Raw genomic sequence first — 13,845 nt, 5'->3', positions numbered from 1 at the left:
GAAAATGGTAAGGGCCTTGCGCCCTGATGGTTGCTCCTGTGTGATGACCCAGGTCACCTGCCATCTTCTCTGCAGGATGCAGAGGTGCTGGGAAGGCAATAGCTGTCGAGGATACAGGTTACCCCTTATCCTCAGGCACCCTGAGGAAGTGGTGGTAGCTGGGTTTCTAAAAACTGCAGCTGGGGACATTTTATTGGCTTATTTGGACCAAAGAGGAGAGGGCAGCAACAAGGGCCCCTCCCTCCTGCTCTGGTGGGTAAACTGAGTGATGTGGCCATTCATTGCCCTGCACCTCCCCTTATGTCTTGTGCAGCAGAGGCCTCTAATGTAAGGGTACTATAGGAAGACACCAGCTACGGCTCCCAGTTTCCAGAATATTTACCTCTGGGTTCCCTTTGTCCCCTTCTGTTTGCCAATGTCTTACCCCCTTGACAAAGCACCGGGGGGTGGAGACGGGTTTGGAAATGGGACTGAATCTTACCCCTCCAGACCACTTCTAAGAACGAAGCCCTACCTAGTGGGAGGAGGGAAGGGTGCTGCAGGCCAGGTAAGATGGGATAGGGCTTTGGCCCCATTCCCAAGGCCCAGGTAACTGTCACATCGCCCCACTCTGTCTTGCTTCCCCACTTGATTTCTGGCCATCTTCAGTCCCTCCGTAGGACCCAACTCTGGGAAAAGCATGAAAGCTCCCTGACTGCCCGACTATGCGGTTCAAACAGTTCAAAATACCTCGTTCCCTACTCCTGTCCCTTAGCTGCTGTGGGGAGACGCTGAAACCTGCCCTGGAGCTCAGAGTCGGGAGGGTTTGGAGGAGGTTGCTGCAGAGGGCACCGAGCTCCGAGACGGGTAGGGCTGAAGAGGAAGAGCCTGGAGGGGACCCAAGGCCTGCGCTCTGAGGAGCAGAAGGTGCAAACCGAGGCCTGGCCACCGAGACTTGCCGGTCGGGAAGTGGGAGCCTTAGAATCTGCGCAAAGCTCGCGGCGTTCAGGAGGGAGTAACGGCCAATGGGCGGGGCGGTCCCGCCCAACAGCCAATGGGCGGGCGGAGGCGGGCCCTCGGGGCGGAGGCGGGCAGGCAGGCGCCGGATCTGGCCGCGCGGTCCCCGGCGCTCGCTGGAGGCACCGCGATGACCGCTCTGAGACGGGTTGAGGCCGCAGAGGTGGGCAGGTAAGGGGCTGCGGCCAGCGGGTTGGGCTCGGGGCTCCGGGGACCGCCGCGAGGGAACGCTTCCCCGCGGGGCGAAGCGGCCGTGGGGAGCCCCTGCGCCTGGGTGCCTTCTTCCCGCGGGGCAGGCACTTCCCGGCCACCGGAATTTGGGCTCCGCTCCCGAGCTGCGCTGCGCGGGCCCGGGCGCCTCCGGGGGGCTGCGAGGTGTTGGCTAGGGGACAGATGGCCCTGCTGTCTGCGCTCCGTGATGAGCGAAGTCCCGGATGAGCGAAGTCCCGGCGGCATCAGGATGGTGGAAGGCACCCTCCTTGGGACGCCTCTTACCGCGTCTCCGACACCATAGCTATTCATTCATTCGTGTGTTCGTTTATTCATTTACTCATTCATTCATTCCCCAGCCAGATCGATTCCCTAGTCCTGACTGCCCCTCACCCAAAGTCTGGTGCTTCCCTGCTGGCCCTCGGAGGGGTCAGCCTCTCTCCTTTCCCAGCCTGGTCTGCAATTGTAATGGCCCGAGGCGGCCCAGGCGGCAGCGTGGAGCTGTCCCAGCACGACTCGGCCGCACCCGTGCGCCAGGCGCGCCGGGGCCGGTCTCTTAGCCTGGAGATCTGATCCAAAGTCGCTTTGGGAGGAAGGAAAGTTCTTGCAGCTGGGGAAGGAGCAAGGAGGCTGGGCAGGCTGGGGATGGCGTTTCAGGTGACAGCAAGAATTGTAGCCTCTGCCCCTGGAGGTCTTGGGGTGCTGCGGGCTGAGATTATTTAGGGAAGACAGAGGCAGTGAATGAAGCTGTAAGTTCCTGCCCTTGCCCAGGCCCCAAGCCCCACAATCTGAGCTCTGGAGGACAGTCTGACTTCCCTGGCCAGCTAGCAATGGGGAAGGTAGGGTGAATGTGTGAATCCTGTGCCCACCCCACACAGATTTTTGGAACTGGCTGAATGCTTTGGGGCTCCCTCCGTCCTGTTTTCAGAGGTTGATGCGTCTCTACCCAGCTGTAATTTGCCCTTATTTGCTTTGCTGTCTCCCCTGTCCTCATGATTGTTTAAGGGTGCCCCATCCTTGCAGGGATCAGGTTCCTAGAGAATAAGAGAGCACCCTGACAATCTGTGATGTCTTTGTCCCATGTACGCCTCTAGCTGGCTCTGAAGTCCAGCTTCTGTCAAAGATTTGTGGGGTTGCAGGGAGAGATGGAGTAGAGGGTGTCCCTCCCACCCTGCAGTGAGGGGCCAATATACCTCCCTCCACAGTCCTCTGATTATGGTGGCTAGAATCCAGTCCATGCTGATAGACACTCTTAGGTTTGAGGTTACAGTTCAACAAGGCCACATAAGCAGTGAGCATCTCTGGGGCAAATGGGCAGATCTGGGAGCAAAGCTGACAGACGCTGCCACTGAGCTTCAGGAGAGTTTCTGTTGGGACCAAATCCAAGTTCTTCCTGACTTGCCTTAGGGAGAAATTTCTGAATACCCTAGAGGCAACAGCCCGGGCCGATCCATGCCTTGATGTTACAGATTACTTTCAAGTTTCTGAACTTGGGCAAGTGCTCAAAAGGCTTAATGCAGACCAGAAAGACCTGTGTGCCAATTCATCCACCTAAGATAACCAACCTGAGGTTGAAAGTCAGCAGTACCTGAGACGGGTTGATGCCAGCCATCCTCCCTGAAGCTCTTCCCAGTGCCTACTTGGGTGGCTCCACCCCATCCTTAACCTGGTTAAGCTGTAGCTTTGGCCCCTGAATGCCATATTTATCAGACCAGCATGAAGACTCTTGCTCTGGGAATCAGAAGTGAGTTCTAAGCCTCACGCTGTTCCTATTTTGCTAATACTTGGGGAAAAGTCAGACCCCTTCTCTGGGTCTGCTTTGCTATCATCATAAGGTAAGGAGATTGGACTGTAGGCTCCCTGAGAGCCTTCTCTATGCTGTCATTCAGTGGTTCTGCTAATTAACCTCAATTTCCCCTCAATTTCCGGAGGTATGTTATGTCTTCACATAATTTCTTCTTTGCTATGACTACCTATGGAGCATGTGACTCTTGATCTCAGTCATGAGTTTAAGCCCCATGTTGGGCTTAGAACTTACTTAATAAACACACACACACACATACACACACAAACACACACACACGCAAGAGCCCATGAAATAAAAAATGGTACAGCATTCCACTTTGTTGTCCCGTGTCTGAGTTTGGACACCAGAAAATAACTTGCTTTTCTCTTTTCTTTTTTTTTTTTTTTTTTTTAAATTTTTTTTTTTCAACGCTTTTATTTATTTTTGGGACAGAGAGAGACAGAGCCTGAACGGGGGAGGGGCAGAGAGAGAGGGAGACACAGAATCGGAAACAGGCTCCAGGCTCTGAGCCATCAGCCCAGAGCCCGACGCGGGGCTCGAACTCACGGACCGCGAGATCGTGACCTGGCTGAAGTCGGACGCTTAACCGACTGCGCCACCCAGGCGCCCCTACTTTTCTCTTTTCTTAAAAAGTGAAAATAAGCCCTACAATTCTGCAGCTGTCTCTGGTGCCAAGTGTAAGTTTGGCATGAAGTCAGGCTTGGCCACTGTGCTGCTATTCACCTGGGTTGCAGGGCATCAAGCTGTCACCACCTGTTATCACCAACCTTTGAAGCTTTGATTAATCCCCCAAGTATTTACTAATATGGGAAAGGAAGGAGGAGGGGAGGGCGGAAGCCCCTGGGAATGGAGCTTCCTATATGATAAGAAGTAACTACGCCCCCTTCCCTGCATACCCCCCCCCACACACCCCAAGGAGTACCTACCTGCTACAGCACAGATTCCAGAAGGAACGCTTTTTTCCCTAAGAATATAAGCCTCTACAGGGTACACTGGTTCCTCCCTTCTCCCTACCACAGCTAAACATTTTTATTGGTTTAGAAATGCTTGGTCATAAATTAGGACTGGAATTTTAATAACCCATGGAGGTTAGGGCACCTGGGTGGTTCAGTTGGTTAAGCAGCCAACTCTTGATTTGGGCTCAGGTCATGATCTCACAGTTGGTGGGATTGAAACCCTGCATTGGGCTCTGTGCTGACAGCAAGGATCCTGCTTGGGATTCTCTCTTTCCTTCTCTCCCTGCCTCTCCCATGCTCGCTCTTTCTCAAAATAAATAAATAAATAAACCCTAAAAAAATCCTATTAATAACCCACGGAGGTTATTAATATACTCTTCAAGTCCTAGTCCTAAAAGAGTGTTTCCTTGTGGGCTACCTGGGTGGCTCAGTCAGTTGAGCGTTCAACTCTTGATTTCCGCTCAGATCATGGCTCAGGTCATGATCCCAGGGTTGTGGGATCCAGCCCTGCATCGAGCTCCTAGCTGAGCATGGAACCTGCTTAGGATTCTCTCTTTCTGCTCTTCCTCCCCACTCACACACTCACTCTCTCTCTCCCTCTCTCTCTCTCTCTCTCAAAGAAATAAAATGAAAACAAAACAAAACAAAGAGTGTTCCCTAATATCCACTGGAAAATCACATAGTGAATTTTTAATTTAATTTTATATTTTGTATTTTGTGGGGTTTTTTGATATAATTTATTGTCAAATCGGCTTATATATAATACCCAGTGCTCATCCCAACAAGTGCCCTCCTCAATGCCCAACATCCATTTTCCCCTCTCCTCTACCCTCCATCAACCCTCAGTTTGTTCTCTGTATTTAAGAGTCTATTATGATTTGCCACATAGTGAATTGTTTTTAACAGAAGTCAATTTCTGGTTGGCACTATTTCTTTTTTTAATCTGAACTAAGAAGCACATAAAGAATTAGTTTAAATCAAACATGAATTTCTTTTCCTCCTAACTGGTTGACATGGCACATCAATGGTATATTAAATAATTGTCAAAATTGTACTGTATGTCATTTCATTGGCATCCCTTTTGTCTCTGACTTAGGGTCGGAGCAGCAGTGTGGGTAGTATGCCTGAGCAAATAACTGTAACCAATTATACAGATTTTTTTTCTCTCTTCTGTAGAAAAAAGTTTAAATATTTCTACTATGTGTTAACATTAATTGGATTACTCAAAACCTGCCCATACCAACCCAGGCCACACAAAATGCTATTTAAAAATAGTTATATAGATAGATAGATAGATAGATAGATAGATAGATAGATAGATATAATATATATAATATATATGTAATATTATATATATATATATATTAGGGATGCACCCATCACACAGCTTCAACAATTAACCAGGTTATGGGGCAAACTTATTTCATATATGCCTTTCCCCTCTCTCACTCCTAGATTATTTTGAAGCAAATCTAAGATATTATTTCATCTACAACTGTTTCAGTATGTATCTACAAAAGATAAAGCCTTTAAAAAATATAACTATAGGGGCACCTGGGTGGCTCAGTGAACTGAGTGACTGACTCTTGATTTTGGCTCAGGTCATGATCTCACAATTTGTGAGATTGAGCCCCGTGTCTGGTTTTGTGCTGATAGTGTGAGGCCTGCTTGGGATTTTCTCTCTCTCTGTCTCAAAATAAATAAACTTAATATATATGAGTTATATATATATATATATATATTTTTTTTTTTTTTTTTTTTTGAGAGAGAGAGAGAGGCAGAGGGAGAGAGAGAGAGAATCCCAAGCAGACTTCATGCTCAGTGAGGAGCCCGATGTGGGGCTCAATCCCATGACCCTGGGATCATGACCTGAGCCAAAATCAAGAGTTGGTCGCTCAACCAACTGAGCCACCCAGATGCCCCAGAGTCTATATTTTCAACACATTTTGGTGCTGATCAAACTAAAGTTACGTTGCCTATCATTTTGAAAATCATAGGCTACATTAAAAATGTAATAAAAGTGAAATGCTGTCTTTCCAGAAACATGTCCCTTTGTTCAGACACAACAATTTTGTCCCAAACCCCAGGAGTTCACAGACCCTCCCTGCAAGCCTTGCCTGGAATCCAGGACCCATTAGACTGTCACTGGGGCCCATAATGATGGAAGAAGACTTGGGAGGACTGGAAATAACCATTTGGCCCCATATAAATGTAGCAAGTAGGGACAGCTAATGGGTCTTGTAATATGAGACCCAGGAGAAGAGAGGTTAGGAGTGGTCATGGTCTAGTCTCTGCCCTGGTCACACTTACAGTGGAGATCTAGTTTTACCAAACTAAGATGACAAAGATTTGTTCCTTGGTGAAGGATCACTTGTTAGAATGAGGACCATTTGGGTGTTGAAAAGAACTTTCCAGCAGAACTTTCTGCATGACACGCCTGATGGATGATATTCACATGTAGGTACACATTTTTAAATTCCTTGTGCCTGATTGCAACTTTACCTTTTTTTTTTTTTAATTTTTTTTTAACATTTATTTATTTTTGAGACAGAGAGAGCATGAACGGGGGAGGGGCAGAGAGAGAGGGAGACACAGAATCCGAAGCAGGCTCCAAGCTCTGAGCCATCAGCCCAGAGCCTGATGTGGGGCTTGAACCCACGGGCCGCGAGATCGCGACCTGAGCTGAAGTCGGACGCTCAACCGACTGAGCCACCCAGGCGCCCCACCTTTTTTTTTTTACTCACTGGACTATTTATTTTCTTATACCCAGTTTCTTGATATGGGTAACACTGAATAGTTTTCTTTTTTCTTTTAAGTCATTCCCAGATATGTAGTCACTGTGATAGAATAATAGGAAGGGGCTGAGCCAAAGACCTGGATTCAAATCCTTTCTCCACTGCTGAATTACTACTGGTTCAGAGCCTCCCTGTCTTCATCCATAAGACAGAGGCATATCTGGCCCACTTCAAAGGTTCTCAGGCTGTGTAATGGCCTGAGACACAGTAGGTTCTCACCAAAAATTAGTTTCTCTGCAATGCTTCCAGCTTTGAGAATCTGAGACCACACCTCTGATGATCCAGTCCCAGCTTTGAGAAATCTTGGTCTGTTTTCCTTTTAAAAAATTTTCTTTAAAACATTTATTTATTTTTGAGACAGAGAGAGAGCATGAACAGGGGAGGGTCAGAGAAAGAGGGAGACACAGAATCTGAAACAGGCTCCAGGCTCTGAGCTGTCAGCACAGAGCCCGATGCGGGGCTCGAACCCACAGACCGCGAGATCATGACCTGAGCCGGAGTCGGACGCTTAACCGACTGAGCCACCCAGGCGCCCCTCTGTTTTCCTTTTAAAGGTGCAAACTTTATTTTTCTGAAATGAACTTTATACTTGGTGATAATTGTAGATTCACATGGTCTCATGTACCTTTCACCAATTTCTTCCAGTGGTAACTTCCTGCATAACAAGAGCACCATAACACAAGCAGAAAATTGACATTGACAGAACCCATTGGCCTTATTCAGATTTCACCAGTTTTACATGCACTCGTGTGTGTGTGTGCGTTTAGTTTTGTGCAGTTTTATCACATGTGGGGATTTGGCAAAGTTCATTTTTAACATTTATTTATTTTTGAGAGAGACCGAGATAGTATGAGCGGGGGAGGGGTAGAGAGAGAGGGAGACACAGAATCTGAAGCAGGCTCCAGGCTCTGAGCTGTCAGCACAGGGCCTGACGTGGAACTTGAACCCATGAGCTGTGAGATCGTGACCTGAGCTGAAGTCGGACACTCAACCAACTGAGCCACCCAGGTGATCCTAATAAGTAAGTTTTTTAAAGTTTATTTATTTTGAGAGAGAGGGGGAGGAGGGAGGGGCAGAGAGAGAGGGAAAGAGAGAATCCCAAGCAGGTTCCATGCTGTCAGTGCAGAGCCCAACAGGGGGCTCAGTCTCACAAACTGAGATCATGACCTGAGTCAAAATTCAGAGACAGACATTTAACTAACTGAGCCTCCCAGGCACCCCAATAAATAAGTTTTAATAAATAACTGGATAAGTATCATTTTAAGGGGTGCCTGGGTAGCTCAGTCAGTTAAATGTCTGACTCTTGGTTTTGGCTCAGGTCATGCCCTCGTGGTTGGTGGGTTCAAGCAACAAGTCAGGCTCCAAGGTGATGGCACCGAGCCTGCCTGGGACTCTCTCTCTCTCCCTCTCTCTCCCTCTCTCTCTCTGTTCCTCCTTCCACTGGTGCGCTTGCACTTTCTCTCTCAAAATAAATAAATAAACTAAAAAAAAAACAAACCATTTTAATTGTCACATAGCCTTCCATTCCATGAATAAACCACAATTTCTTCATGCCCTATTGTTTTTTTTCCTCTAACTACACTTCATTGAACATTCTTATACATTTAAATTTGTGCCCAGTTATTTCCTAAGAGTAAATTGTTAGAGGTGGAGTTTATGGGTCTGACGGGTATCTACTTATAAATGTATGTACCTTTTCTTTTATTGGTGTAGAAAATATTTGGATGTTTAATCTCCTTGGAATTTATTTTTGTGAATTGTGTAAGATAGCCAATTGCCCCAATGCCATTTATTGGACAATCCATTCTTCTCTTACTTACTTGAAATACCTTCTTTATCATGTACTAAATTCTTAGATACCCATAGATCATGTTCTGGACTCCCTGGTAGGACTCTCTGTTGGGATCTGTTAATCTTTCCTAAGCCAGTAAAAGCATGGTATTTTGATTGCTCTAGCTTTGTAGTTTCTTCTGACATCTGGTAAGGCAAGCCTTTGCATTAAATTTGAGATAAATTAGCTTCTTTAAAACTTTGAATCTTCCCACTCAAGAACATTTATTCGAGTCTTCTTTTTTTTTTCTTCATGCAAGTCTTCTTTTATGTCATTCAAAAAAAGTGTTTGTTGTTTTCTTCTCCTGGACTTTCTACATTTTAAAAGTTATTTTGGGGCACCTGGGTGGCTCAGTCAGTTAAGCATCAGACTTCAGCTCAGGTCATGATCTTGTGGTCAGTGGGTTCGAGCCCCACTTCGGGCTCTGTGCTGACAGCTCAGAGCCTGGAGCTTTGGATTCTGTGTCCCCCTCTCTCCTCTCTGCCATTCCCCTGTTCATGCTCTGTCTCTCTCTCAAAAATAAATAAAGATTAAAAAATAAATAAAAGTTTATTCTTTTTTTTTTTTTTTTTTTTACTGTTTATTTTTGAGAGACAGAGAGAGACAGCATGAGCGGGAGAGGGCAGAGAGAGAGAGTGGGAGACCCAGAATCGGAAGCAGGCTCCAGGCTCGGAGCTGTCAGCACAGAGCCCGATGAGGGACTCGAACTCACAAACCATGAGATCATAACCTGAGCCGAAGTCAGACGCTCAACCGACTGAGCCACCCAGGTGCCCCTTGGGTTTTTGTTGTTGTTGTTGTTGTTACATTTATTTATTTTTGAGAAACAGTGAGACAAAGCATGAGCGGGGGAGGGGCAGAGAGAGAAGGAGACACAGAATCTGAAGCAGGCTCCAGGCTCTGAGCAAGTGGTCAGCACAGAGCCTGATGCAGGGCTCAAACCCACGAACTGGGAGATCATGACCTGAGCCGAAGTTGGACACTCAACCGACTGAGCCACCCAGGTGCCCCTATTCTTGGGTATTTTATTATATATATATATATATATATATATATATATATATATATATATAGTAGGTCTACAGAGAAATGATTGACTTTTATGTTCATCCTGTAATAATGGATAGAATAATAAACTCCATAAGAGTTCAGTATGTGTCTATTCCCACCACAGCTCTGCCTGGTCCAGCCCCCAAGTATAAGAATATCTGGGCCACTTTCTTATGTTTTTTTTTTTTTTTCAGTTGATTACGTGTCCTCAAGACAGTTTATCTTACCATCTTTCAAATAAAAATTCTCTCTTTTTGAGGGGGGGCGACTGGCTGGCCAAGTGGGTGGAGCATGAAAGTCTTGATTTCCAGATGGTGAGTTCAACCCCACGTTGGGCGGAAAGTTTATTTAAAAAAGAAAAAATAAATAAATAAAAATTTAAATTCTTTTTAGTATCCAAACCTTTTCTTATGTTTTCTTGCCTTTGTGCAATGGCTAGAACCTCCAGAACACTAGTGAATAATAGGGGCGAGAGCAGAATTCCTAGGGGGTTTCCACCAGTTAGACAATCTGAAGTTCTCCCTAGAGGAAGAGGTCCCAGGACCCAGCAAGCTCCTTAAGACTAGGTCATCGCTCAGGAATCCCACTTAGCGGCAGCACAGCCGAGTTGTTCAGAGCCCGCAGCGGGGCACCAGCCAGACCCCGCTTCGGAGCGTCCCAAATCCAGGCCAGCGGCCGAATTTCGTCGCGGTCACCGACCCAAGAGGGGGATCTCGGGTGGGGCGCTGGATCCTTTGACAGGGAGGCCAGGAGGTGCCGGCGCAGCGGCTGCACTCCCGGCAGCGCCCCCCCGGTCGGTGTAAGCGTTTGCTCTTACGCGCAAGGGCCCATCAGCTCCCTCAAAAGTTGGGTCTGGCCGGCAGGCGGGATCTCTGGCGCCAGGCCGCCGCCGTGGGGAGCTGGCGCGAAGTGCGGGGCTGGAATTCTGGGTGTGGCTGCCCTCCGGCTGCGCCGGGTGACCCTGGGCCTCTCAGCTCTTGATGAGGCAGGCGCCGTAATGGACCAGTGGTTCTCGCCTGGGGTGGAGGAGCAGCAGGTGAGGGTGCTGGGGAGGGGTGGACCCGGGAGGAAGGTTGCGGGCCACGGCAGCCCCCCTCCCCCCAGGGCACCAGGATGGGGGATGTGCAATCCCTTCTCCTCCCCTCCTCCAGCGTCTCTGCCGTCTTTCACTGGTGGGAAGGCGGGATCTGACCTGTGCGGAACAACATCCTCACTTGTAGTCACAGGCCTGTCCTCATGCTACATCCCTAGGATGCAGTCACCACCCTGGGAGGGAGAGAGGAAGGAGGAGCAGGCCTTTAGCACCCGAGTCTGGATTCATACCCCCACTACCCCGTCAAGATTGTCCCTGGCTGGAGTTACCTATCTTGTCCTCGGCTGCTGAAGTGACTGCCTTCACTCTTCCTCCTCCTTGTCTCTCGGCAAACTTCACAGATTCCCATTCCTCCTTTTGAAACAACACTCCTTCGGCCTCCACTGACAGCCTCTATCCCTGGCTTTCTTTCTACCTCTTGGCTCACTCTCTCCTAGTCTCCTCCTCCCGGGGACACTCTCTTCCACACAGTCTTTAAGTGTTGTGCTTCTTCAGATCCCAGATTTATCACCTCCCTCTCCCCCTCCTTGAGATGCAATTCCCATGCCATAAAATTCATGCTTTTAAAGTGTACAATTCAGTGGCTTTTAATGTGTTCACCAAGTTGTGCAGCCATCACCACTGTCTAATTCCAGAACAGTCTCATCACCCCAAAAAGAAACCCTGTGCGCATTAGTCACTTCCCATTTCCCCTTCCCCCGGCACCTTGGCAACCACTAATCTACTTTCTGTTTCTATGGATTTGTCAGTTCTCGACATTTCCCGTACATGGATTCATAACAGTACGTGGACTTTTGTAACCGGCTTCTTTCACTTAGCAGAATGTTTTCTTTTCTTTTTTTTTTTTTTTTTTGTCAATATATGAAATTTATTGTCAAATTGGTTTCCATACAACACCCAGTGCTCATCCCAAAAGGTGCCCCCCTCAATACCCATCACCCACCCTCCCCTCCCTCCCACCCCCCATCAACCTTCAGTTTGTTCTCAGTTTTTAAGAGTCTCTTATGCTTTGGCTCTCTCCCACTCTAACCTCTTTTTTTTTTCCTTCCCCTCCCCCACGGGTTTCTGTTAAGTTTCTCAGGATCCACATAAGAGTGAAAACATATGGTATCTGTCTTTCTCTGTATGGCTTATTTCACTTAGCATCACACGCTCCAGTTCCATCCACGTTGCTACAAAGGGCCATATTTCATTCTTTCTCATTGCCATGTAGTACTCCATTGTGTACATAAACCACAATTTCTTTATCCATTCATCAGTTGATGGACATTTAGGCTCTTTCCATAATTTGGCTATTGTTGAGAGTGCTGCTATAAACATTGGGGTACAGGTGCCCCTATGCATCAGTACTCCTGTATCCCTTGGGTAAATTCCTAGCAGTGCTATTGCTGGGTCATAGGGTAGGTCTATTTTTAATTTTCTGAGGAACCTCCACACAGCAGAATGTTTTCAAGGTTCACTCAGATTGCAGCTTGTATCGATACTTCACTCCTTTTTATGGCTCCATAATATTCCATTGTGTGGCTCTGCCACGGTTTATCTGTTCATCAGTTGATGGGTATTCGGGTTGTTTCTATCTTTTGGCTAATTATCATAATGCTATGAGCATTCTTGTATGAGATTTTGTGTGGACATGTTTTCAGTTCTCTCAGGGTGAATACCTGGGAATGCTATAGTAACTCTGTGGTTAACCATTTGAGGAACCACCAAACTGTTTTCCAAAGCCGCTGTTCCATTTCACGTTCCCACCAGCAACATATGAGGGCTCCGATTTCTCCACATCCTCACCAACGTCTAATATCGACTATGATCTCCTAGTGTGTGTGAGGTGGTATCTAATTGTGGTCTTGATTTTGCATTTCCCTGATGGCTAAGGATGTTGAGCATCTTTTCATGTACTTTTTCGTCATTTGACATCACCTTTGGAAAAATGTTTATTCAAATATTTGCCCATTTTTAGTTGGGTTATTTGTCTTTATTGTTCAATTTTAAGAGTTCTTTTTTAAAAATTTTATTTTAATTGTGGTCAAGAAAAGCACATAACATAAGATTTAACATCTTAACCATTTGTAAATGCATTTGTGCAGTTCACTAGGTGTTAAGCATATTCATATTGTTGTGCAACCAGTCTCCAGAACTTTTTCATCTTGCAAAACTGAGATACCCATTAAATACCTCTCCATCTTCCCCTCTCTCCAGCCACTGGCAACCACCATTCCACTTCCTGTTTCTTTGAATTCGATACTCTAGATACTTCATATAAGTGGAATCATATAGTTTTGTCTTTGGTAACTGGCTTATGTCACTTAGTATAATATTTTCAAGATTGTAGGAGTTATTTAATTTTCTGGATATTAGTCACTTACCAGATACATGACTTGCAAATGTTTTCTCCCCTTCTGTGGGTTGTCTTCACTTTCTTGATATCATTAGCTGCACAAAATTTTGCAGTTTTGGTGAGGCTCAATTTATCTTTTCTTCTGTCTTGTGCTTTCTGTGTCATATCTTAGGCAAAAGTTGCCTAATCAAAGAACACAAAGATTTACACTTGTTTTCTTTTTTTAAAATGTTTTTATTTATTTTTGAAAGAGAAAGACAGAGTGCAAGTGGGGGAGGGGCAGAGAGAGAGGGAGACACAGAATCTGAAGCAGGCTCCAGGCTCTAAGCTGTCAGCACAGAGCCCCACGTGGGGCTTGAACCCATGAACTGTGAGATCGTGACCTGAGCCGAAGTAAGATGCTTAACTGACTAAGCCACCCCAGTGCCCCAACACTTGTTTTCTTTTAAAAGTCTCGTGTTAGCTCTGACATTTTTGAGCTTATTTTTATATATGCTGTGCAATAGGGGTCCATGTTAATTCTTTTGCATGTGAATATCCAGTTGTCCCAGCACCGTTTGTTGAAGAGACTAATTTTTCTCCTATTGACTTGGTTTTGGCACCCTTGTTGATAGCTTCTCTTCTTTGTGTATCCACTTTCCCTGGGGGATCTTCCTAGCTCCTGTATTCATTCATGGGCCGATAACTCAGGAATTTATCCCTTTAGTCTTGACCTTTCTCCTGAGCTCCTTACTCACGTATAGCTTGACATCTTCACTTAAATGTTTCT

At 46.5% G+C, this 13,845-nt stretch overlaps 1 protein-coding gene across 7 annotated transcripts in view; it reads left to right on the top strand.

Moving 5' to 3' along the window:
- The first annotated feature begins 64 nt into the window (after positions 1-64).
- Positions 65-13,845, top strand: part of GRAMD2A (GRAM domain containing 2A) — a 35,303-nt gene continuing 21,522 nt past the window's right edge. For 2 of the 7 annotated variants that reach the window (XR_015252793.1, XR_015252792.1), the window contains exon 1: positions 65-1,167. Coding sequence is in view for 3 of the 7 variants with exons in the window: in XM_086711131.1 (XP_086567257.1) it covers positions 1,034-1,167 (134 nt within the window). In the remaining 4 variants the exon portion in view is untranslated. The remainder of the gene's footprint in view (positions 1,168-13,845) is intronic. The other 5 variants (XR_015252791.1, XM_086711131.1, XM_086711133.1 and 2 more) reach the window with 5 other exon arrangements.

This window comes from Puma concolor, chromosome B3 (assembly GCF_028749965.1).
Source record: "Puma concolor isolate L17-30 chromosome B3, mPumCon1.1.hap2, whole genome shotgun sequence".
Classification (NCBI taxonomy): Eukaryota; Metazoa; Chordata; class Mammalia; order Carnivora; family Felidae; genus Puma; species Puma concolor.
Note: the sequence above shows the minus strand (reverse complement) of the source record. Positions and strands in the feature narration are given on the sequence as shown.